Source organism: Camelina sativa, chromosome 9, assembly GCF_000633955.1.
Source record: "Camelina sativa cultivar DH55 chromosome 9, Cs, whole genome shotgun sequence".
Lineage (NCBI taxonomy): Eukaryota > Viridiplantae > Streptophyta > Magnoliopsida > Brassicales > Brassicaceae > Camelina > Camelina sativa.
The window spans coordinates 15,052,238-15,062,271 of NC_025693.1; the positions used below are offsets into that span (position 1 = coordinate 15,052,238).

Below are 10,034 nucleotides of genomic sequence, written 5' to 3' on the forward strand. Positions count from 1 at the left end.
ATATATGTTTTTGATATATAACTCCTACTAAAAGTTTTCTTCTCTAAGGAGATGCATATAGAGATGGAGAATATCAAGTCACATTTCCTTAATGGTAACCATATAAAGGTTACGCTTGAGAAAGATTTTTAGAGTATGTTAATCTTTGGCAAGATGTATGATTTCTTGGGTCCTTTCCTGAACTTTAGAGCATTAGACATCATCTAATACATTATCGAGGTCCATTAAGATATAAATATCAATGTAATGTCTCTGTAATGCTATGAACTCAGAGTTCTTCACCTTCTTTCGAATCACTAACATCCATAAACCAAAGGCGAAAAAAATCTACTCTTTACTTCGGTATGATACTAACAAAACTAAACACAAACATAAGGTAAACCAACATCACCTCGAAACCAAGTCAGCTTCTCATAATTTGATAGTTTTCTCTATGAGCAGGGTAAAAAATTAGCACATGCATGACCATGGTCCATGGAGTTGTATACTAAATAACATGTTATAATATGTTAAGACACAAGTTACACAAACCCTAACTAGTCAAGACCAAATTTCTCATAAAGAACTTTATCATAAGGTGCTGGCGGTGGTGGCAGATCTAAACTTCGACTGTACTCATGCCACAGTCCAACATGCATTGGCTCTTCACCATCATTCACCAAACCACCCTTTCCTCCTACAGCTCTGTATTCGGTTACCAAGCAGACTCTTTTCTTATGATGTTCTTCAGCATGGCCATCAATCTCCTTTCTTTTGTTGTTATGAGGTTGTTGTGAGCAACCATTGTTGATCAGTGGCGACACAGGAGGACAAGGCTCCACAACAACAGTTTGTTGTTCAAACAAGCTGTGTTTGAGATCTGTTCCAGTAATCTTGCCATTGAGGAATTCCAAAATGTCATCTACAGTTTTGTTTATGGATCTGTATATCTTTTCGACTCCTTTGGCACTAACCACCCTTGAAAAATTTTTAGAAACGTCTGTAAAATCCTCAACCTATATAAACAACACAGAATGAAACAAAAAAAATAAATCAACTGAAGTGATAAGAGAAAAAAAAAAAGGAAGAATGTGAATGTAATTTTACAGTACAGATTTTTTTACATTAATAAGAGCTCTTTTCCTCCTTTTAGATATCCAAAGACCTTTCAGCACACTGGCGCAGAGTCCTTGCTTCCATAGGAATTTCACAGATTGCAACTGCAATACACGAAAACATATTTCATTATAACAATTAACAAATAAGCATGTTTAGGTTCAAAGGTAAAAGAAGATATATAGCACCTTAATAAAGAATGTTGCAAACAGTTTACCGAGAGATTCTTGATTACGTCCTCCCCAGTTCAAGAACTTTTGAGTCCTCTTCTCCACGTTAGGAGGATCTATTCCATCTGTGAAAGACAAAGAGGAAAAAGATGATAATTAGATCAGTAATTAATGTAATTCTAGCTCAAAGAGACTTTGTCAAATGTTGAATCTGCCATTAAATCATTCTATATAGTTCTTTTGTCTTATGTGTGGATACATATATTACCTTTAAAAAGTGTAGAGAATGGAGGTAAAATGGGAGGGTTTTGAGTCTGGCACATAAGACAAATTAAAGGAGAAGCAAACTAGACTTTTTAGAGACAGATGAACCAAACACTCAAAATGTTAATCCAACAAGAGTAACTGCGTTTGACCTGTAAATGATGAGCGACTAGCATTGTGATAGAAATAGAATTCAGGGTTTGGAGTGACGCATCGTTAACCCCATGTGCTTTGGCCCAACGCTTAACCTAACACATGAAGAATAGTCACATTAGTACTAAACAATTGACAGCGCACTTGAACAATATGCAAACTATGGATATATATCCACGTACAGAGTTCCTTTAGAATATATAGAAACTGAAATCTTACCAACAAACAAAGTTTCTGAAACCTGTCATCAATTTGAGATATAATGCGAATGATCTGTGAATTTAAAATGCCGTCTTTGCATTCGACTGTCACATCATAATCAATACCAGTCCCTTGATCATTGAATTTTACAATTGGCACCCTAGCAGCGAAGATAGATACGACATTCCTAACTAAGCCTTCCCCTACAAAAAAAAAAAGTGTAGGTAAGAAGATGAAACTCAAAATCATTTTGAGATTAATGTTACATTCACTTGTAACACTAATAATAATAGTTTCATTTCCCATAATGGAATCAGCAATTAACAAGAATAGAACAAATATCTTACTCTCCAACGAGCGGAGCTTTTCCGCAAATCTTTCGAGTATCTGAAGCTTCTTTTCATGAGGAAGTTGAGATGTTCCGTTACCAAAGACAATAGACACATCCAAATCACTCAGAGAGGTATACATATCCATCACGAAAGATCCATACGCCTCAAGAACCGGGCTGCTCTCTTCTGAATCACCTTATATATGAACACAAAATTAAATAAAACCTCTGCATGCTAACTTTCGATATAGGTCGAGAAAATTATATAAAAAAAAAAAAAGACTACATGTTTAAATCTTATATTACCATAGATATCAAGAGCCCATTGCATTAAGGTTTTTCACCAATTCCTTTCTAGCATCGTAATCAGCAGGAACCGGTCGAAAAGAGCAGTAGGCATCATCTAATACCTTATCAAGGTCCAGTAAGATATAACTATCAATGTTATGTCTCTGTAATGCTATGGATTCAGAGTTCTTCACCTTCTTTCGAATAGCTGACATCCATAAACAATATTGATTGTATAATCTGTAATGAACACAATCTTAGAACAAAAAATCAGCAAAGAGTAGTTATAACCTTTACTCCAAGCTGTTGTTTCCTCAGTCACATCTTTTTGAGAGTCCATAATATACCTCTCTGTCTACCTATACTAGTTTTTTCAAGAAGCAGAGCTATGAAACCTGCAATAACATAGCTTCTTCTTCATTATGGGAAAGGAGAAGTACATTGAACAACTGGAGTCAAATATAAATTCTCAATTTCATGAGAACCTAATTTTTTTTTATAAAACTATGATCTAAAGGAGCTTTTTCTTACATTGCAGTTACGCTAAGAGCCTAAGATCATGTTTCTATCAAAACGAAAGGTATGGTGTTGAAGACCAAGGGACGCAGAAAGAAAGCAACTGGTTAGGATACAGAGGACAAAGCGACGAACCTAATCGGAGCAAGTACGTACAGTTGCTATCGGCAAGAGAGACGAAGGTGGCTGTCTCGTTATTCGTTAATACTTTTTTTTTTTTCGGCTAAGTAGGTTATTACGAACACTATCCAGTGGTAGGTGTAAGAGAGTGGTTTAGCACCATTCGGTTAACCCGATTTTGAACCAAGAATAAACCATTTTGATATTTTGGGTCTGGCGGTCCAATAAGAAATCTAGTTTCGAGGAAAAAGCCTGATTAGCTCGGAGATCCATGGTCAAGAAACCGACCAAGGACGTTCAGAAGACATCATCCAACCTTATACTGTACATAAGGTCACCTTAAAAGAACCCTAACTTGCAATCCAAGCGAGTGAGATTTCCTTTGTAACATCTGAGCTGTTCATGATCAATAAAAGAAACCGGCTTTAATGATTCTCTAGTCCATCTAATTTTTCCGGTTAAATTTAGGGGTGAGCAGTAGGCATGCTTTCCATATTTTTTAAAAGGTTAATGTTAAAATTTTGTAAATGTATTTCATATGATATTTTGTTCAAAAAAAAAAAAAAAAAACTAGTAATTATTATAATCTACTAAGCTAAACCTGATGTGAAACAACTCTGGTTTGATTCGAACAAAACTTATCTCTAACTTTAGGTTAAAAACCACTATCATCACCTCGAAACCAAGTCAGCTTCTGATAATTTGAAAGTTTGAACAGAGTAATAAATTAACACATGACCATGGAGTTACAATCTGAATATAAGCGTAACGATTTATTTATTTTGGTTTTAATGAAGTTTACATTCTCATTGTTTTCTGATACATTAGACAAGAGGACGCAGATACCGTATAATAAAGTACATCATGCATCATCACATTAATAGCTAACACTAACATGGCTCACACGAAGGAAGTTTCAGAATGTGATGACTTGTTTAGGTTGCCTACCTAGCTTCCCGAGAGCTTTATCGAGAGCAACAGGGAACTCGTCGAAGGGAACCAATTCCGTTCTGTCAGAAGAAAACAGCCATTGATCTTATATGGTAGCCTAGATAGTTTTTCATGGGAGCTAAGAATCTTTATTTAAGAAAAGGACTCACTCGTATTTTAGCTTTCCGTCTCGTGCAAGCCCGAGGAGATAGTCTATCATCTCTCTGCATTCTTTTACTTTACCCATACTCAACCAACTCTGCAGCCAGAATCCTCTCAAGGCCAAATCCTGTAGGGCAATCAAACTTTAACACAGTGCATAAAAGCCATAGATCTTGACACTCAACGACTTTCAAGTGAGAGAAAGCAGAAAACTGGCTTGTGCACTTGGGAGTACATTTTCAACTATGAATGAAGATCTAAATTTACTACTCTAAGACATATTGATGCCAGTATAATTTTTCCAAATGATCTAGCAATTACCTTAAAGATGAAAGATGTTGTTGACACAGTGATTGGCTTCTTGGACATCCCACCATATGTTACCATGGTTCCTCCTTCCCTGAAATATTTATGTTTCCACTACCTTCAGCACAGCGATAATTCATTTAACTAGAAGTATGTAAAAACGGAGATGTTCACTGCACCTGAGATACTTGAGAACAAGAGAAGCAGCATTGCCACCAACACAGTTGAATCCCAGAGCTGGTTCAGGTAAGTTACCCTAGACCACAAACACACATATGTTAACCTTTCAGATACTCAGCAATTTCTGCGATAGAATTGCTAGACTTAAAATCTTACCAAAAGACTTTTCACGTTCTTTACATTCAGTTGACTCTCTGAAAACACTTCATCTGCACCTAGAGCTTTCAGCTGCTCTCTTGCTTCATCCGACCCAGCCCTAAAATCAGTACCACACGACAGTCTACTTGACAAGAGCCGCTTTGATTGTTCGTAACCAATATCTTAAATTCAAGTCATAATATACATCACCTGTCACGAATAATGTTGATGGTACTGATGCCACGAAGTCTTGCCAACTGAATCACACATTGACCCACTATACTTGTTGCACCATTCTGTACCACAGAATCACCTGCTTCAGAGGATTACTTGATTAGAAGAAAAAAAGCAAGTAAGGAGCAATTACATCAAAGACATAAGATAACATTCCAAACCAGAATTTAAGTTCACAAAGTCCTCAAGCATCCTTAAAGCCGTCAATGGATTAACAGTGATCGTCGCCGCATACTCCATTGGACACGCTTTATCGATTTTGTGCCACACACTCTCCTCCTTCACAACATACGTCTGCCAAGTCCCTAGTTCCAGAGAGATTTCCATCACCATGCTTCAAAAACTCAAAAGTGATACCACTAACTAAACTGTTTTACAAACTGACATCCAAATTTCAGATTCCTCCTACCTGAAGATGGTGGAGATGGAATGACCCAATCACCAGGAGAAAGACCATTGACCTTAGAGCCAACTGCATAAACTTCACCAACACCTTCATAACCACCAACCGCTGGTACCGGTGGCCTCACCGGATATACACCTAAAACAATCATCATTTCCCCAACACTGAAACTCTCACTATCTAAATCATACTTAATATACAAAACCCTTAGCCTTCCTAGATTAACACACAACAATGGCTATTGAATTAGAGAAGAAGAGGAAACAATGGAGAATTTGTAACCTTCAATTCGATTGATATCAGAGGGATTGATCGGCGCGGCGATCATTTTAACACAAACATCGTTTTCTTTCACTTCCACCGGCCGGAGATTCACCAATCTGTCTTCACCAAAAAAGAGAAAGTGTTGAAATATTGGAGATTACGCGTACGTATGTATATGCACAGAGTAAGCGTGTATACGACGAACCTGGTGACAGAATCGGGAGATCCGTGTTGTTCGTACACGATGGCCTCGGACGGTGGTGACATAACGGTGGAGAATGATTTTAAACAGATTATTGGTGTTTTCCCGCATCGTTTTGACCTGAAACTCGCCGCCGATGAGAATTTTAGAGCTCGAATGGTGACTGACTTTATCAACGCCGCCATATTTCTCCGCCGTCACCACACTCTCTCTCTCTCTCACAGCGATTCGGGCGGGTAACGACNTTTTTTTTTTTTTTTTCTACTTGTGAAAGAATTAGGAATATCGTGGAGATTTTTGTATAACGACGTCGTTTCAGCCAACGGTTTGTTTTTTTCTCAAACCAAAATAGGGTTGGAAAAACTGTAACCGGAAAATCAAACCAAACCGGAATTATAATATTGGAACTAATACGGAATTGGGATTTTATCCTTGTGTTGTCGTTGGGACTTCGGAGGAAATTTGTTCTTATATACGATGAACCAAATTAAGGATACAGAAAACAAAAAATCGAAAAGACCCAACCGAACCAATCCAAAATGTTAGACCAAAACCAAATGAAAAAATTATTGGTTTGATTATTTTAAAGCCAAACAAACCATAACAAAACCGATGTCAAAACTGAAATGTGTGAAAAATGTATGTTATGTATTTGATATAATTTGGCTTATCCGGCTATTGAAAATGTCATAACACAATACAGTTGCACATTAATGGAGTAGCGACTAGCGAGTAGAGGGACAATTCATAAAGACGATGATGAGTCAGAACATTTTGTAGAGTGACCTGTAACAGTCTCATCTTGTTGGGTCGCCTTAACGTTTCTTCTTTGACAATTATCTTATTGCCTTTTTCCTTAAAAAACATAAGTGAATCTATGAATAGTTTACGTTAGGGTATAGTGAAACATGAACCGCAATTTCTGTGAACTATTGGCCCTTCATTTTATTTTATTTTGTTGTATTATGTTTAGGTTGTGTTGTTTTTGTATGTTACAAAAATATGCAGGGTGTGGTTGGTATCCCCTTACCATTTTTTTTGTTTTTTTTGGTTCTCTGGATGTCTTTGGTGTATTTAATAGAGTTCATGATATTTGGGGTATGACTGGTATCCCCTTTTACCAATCTCTTTCTTTCGGCTACCTCTATTTCTTATTGCTACATTTTATATCACAAATTGGACATTTGGTGTTGCTATTAGGTTATACATAATACATTTAATAAAAGTTTATCATCTAAAATTGATGAGCTCAGAGCTTAACAAGTTAATCAACATGAATTAAGCTTAGAAATTCTTATCATCCTCTATATATTAATAGATAAGCATTCTATTGAAAAATAAGAAGAAAAATATACTCTTTTTTTTTAACATCTTCTTTATTAACTTTAATATGAGACTACAAATATATCATTGAGCATACAAATGAGAGTTAGTTCTACAATTCATACAAACAAAACTTAATTAACCCAAAATAACCGGAAAAGCGAATTACACGTTGCTTTCTTTATTAGATAAGCCTTACACGCTAACAGATTTACCAATCTGTTATTTTTCTTGATCGTATTCGTCTTCAATCTAATTTGATCTTCTTGTTTGGCTATCATTTCTTTTATGAAACTCCAATACTTTTTTTGAAGATCAAAAGGTTGCGATCCATCAGTTACATTGCAACCCATATAATCATTTCCATCTCTGGCGCAAGGGAATGGCATTGTTGTGGTTGTAATTATCACCCATGTGTGAGTCATAATCTCTATTCTCTTGTTGATAATCTTCGTTGACTTCCAGAAATGAACGGTCCTTATGATTGCTTCATGTAACTTCTCCGACGGGTTGTCCTCCATTAGTAAAAGGAAAATGAAAGCCCGGATGTGAGAACGCCTCACACATTTTGGGACAAAAAATCTTATAACTTTCGTCATCCAATGTGTTTGGCCATTGATCGTCGTCATAACTACCACCTTAGAGATAACTGATCTGTAATTGATGTAGCTGAAGCAACATCGTATTACGACCGATGTTTTAAGCGTTCTGATGTGAGATCGGAAGATAGATAAACTATCCCATTGGTGAATCCTTCCACAAAGTATTTCCCGAATCACCATAGGGTTGAAAACAAGAAGAATCACAAATGTGATTCCATACTGAACTGTCTTATTCCGGCGAAGGAACAAACTCCAATAACAAGAAGCGATTAACGATTGCAGGTTTTGATTGAGAAAACCCATCCCTCGTTTGCTTTATTTCAAAGATTAAGAAACTAATTATAAGCAAAGGAAAGAAAACAACAAGAGTATGTCCGACGCTGGAGCCGACATCGGCCGGAAAATCTGTTAACAAAAATTGACAGTTTTGTCACCTCTTAGATCGCACTGTTTTAGAGAGAAAGAAAAGGTTTTTTTATTAATAGTTATACTTATATGTATCATGTAATATGATTATCTATATACATGGACAATATATACACACATGTACCAGAATTTTTTTTTTTTTGACAACAAAAAATTAGCTCAAACGAGCCAATTGGAAGGAAAATCGTTTACGTACAAAATATGATACAGAGTAGTACCCGGTTGGCGTGCCAGAGAGTCCTTACTTACATTTGCGTTTCTGGAGATATGAGATAAAGAGAAAGACGGAAATTCTGTCTTGTCTATCTTGATGTCGTCTAGGTACGCCGACAAAGCTGGCCAGTCCGAAGGAGAAGATACAATCTTCACCAAGTCTGAACAGTCTGTATAGAACGTCACATCTCTGAGATCATGTCTGATCATGCACCGCATAGCCCAGATGAAAGCTTCTACTTCAGCATGTAGGGAAGAGAGACTTCGTCGAAAATTGGTAGCTCCTCTAGTCAGCGTCACGTCCTGAAATGATGAACAAATTCATCCCGCACTGGCAAGCTTTTAAATATTCATCTTTTAAAATTTCAGTATTGTGATTGCTCTATTATTTTTTATCGGATATTGAATTTTAATTTTTTTATTATGCTTTGTGAAGCTATAAACATTTTAGTTTTTTTGAGTCGATTGGAAACAAATAACAAATCAAAATGATTTTTTGGGCAAACCAATCGAATGAATATAACAAAAATTTTCCCCAATTAACCATAGTTTGAATACCAAAAAGAAGGGAAAGCAACAACCAAAAAACTTAAGAACCAACACCTTTTTAATTTTTTATAATGTTAGTCAAGAGACAATTGAAAATGTCGATTACCAAAAGAAAAAAAGTTGCACATTAATGGAGTAGCGAGTAGATGGACAAGTCATAAAGATGATGAATCAGAAACTGCCAACAATTTATAAAAGTGACGTGTACCTGTTTCATCTTCTTGTTAGGTCGCTTTAACGTTCTTCTTTGCCAAATTATCTTATGCCTTTCTTCCCTAAAAAATAATAATTGCTGCTATGAATTAAATTGTGTAAGTAATAGTGAAACATGATGTGCAAATCTATAAATTCTTGTCCATTGATTTTGTTTTCTCTTTTTGTTGTATTAAGTTTAGGTGGTATTGTTTTCATATGTATATCAAAGATATTCGGGCTGTGATTGATGACCCTTTATGTAATATCGATTTTTGGTTTTTCACTTTCTCATTGGAAATCCTAAAAATATTAAAATTTTCAAAATTAATTATTGTGAAAAAGTTTATTTAGAATATCATTCAAAAAACACTCCATCGTAAACTCGCAACAAACAGATTTTTTTTGAAAAATAAAAAAATATCCATAGATTTCGATGGAAATTGTTTGAGCCATTTCGGCAAATTCATGTCAAGTTGTCAACCTAGTCTGATTGCGTTCTCGTCGACTGTCAAAAACATTTCTGATGAATTTTCGATGGCTATTCTATTCGTTTCCGACGAGCAATTTTTGGAGAACTTTAATTAATGATCTAAGTTTATATTTCTTATAGTGCAAGTTAGGATTGGTGAAGACCATTTGAGTGATTCAAGAGTAAATTCCCAACGTGTCTTTTAGTCTTTATATGACACGTTAAACTCCTAACGTGTCTTATATATAGCTGATAAACTTATTCTCCATTCACACAATAGTGGAGATGGTTACTTGCATG

General features: G+C 35.9%; 1 protein-coding gene and 1 pseudogene across 1 annotated transcript; both read right to left on the reverse strand.

Annotated features, from left to right (window-relative positions):
* LOC104715303 lies at positions 537-2,842 on the reverse strand (annotated as a pseudogene).
* On the reverse strand, positions 3,893-6,216 carry LOC109124554 (probable trans-2-enoyl-CoA reductase, mitochondrial). Its single transcript, XM_010427703.2, has 10 exons — positions 5,961-6,216; positions 5,774-5,871; positions 5,498-5,629; positions 5,250-5,393; positions 5,065-5,167; positions 4,873-4,972; positions 4,716-4,792; positions 4,552-4,630; positions 4,239-4,357; positions 3,893-4,148 (listed from the first exon to the last, which is right to left on the reverse strand). Exons 1-10 carry the CDS (start codon positions 6,140-6,142, stop codon positions 4,055-4,057), a joined length of 1,128 nt encoding a protein of 375 aa, XP_010426005.1. The 5' UTR covers positions 6,143-6,216; the 3' UTR covers positions 3,893-4,054.

Bases quoted from the DNA above. Each gene is read 5' to 3' on its own strand.
- LOC109124554 (XM_010427703.2), bottom strand. From the start codon at position 6,142: ATGGCGGCGTTGATAAAGTCAGTCACCATTCGAGCTCTAAAATTCTCA. The intron at 5,630-5,773 runs GTTACAAATTCT...TGATTGTTTTAG, and splicing joins TGATATCAATCGAATTGAAG to GTGTATATCCGGTGAGGCCA. The intron at 4,631-4,715 runs GTGCAGTGAACA...TAAATATTTCAG, and splicing joins CTTGTTCTCAAGTATCTCAG to GGAAGGAGGAACCATGGTAA.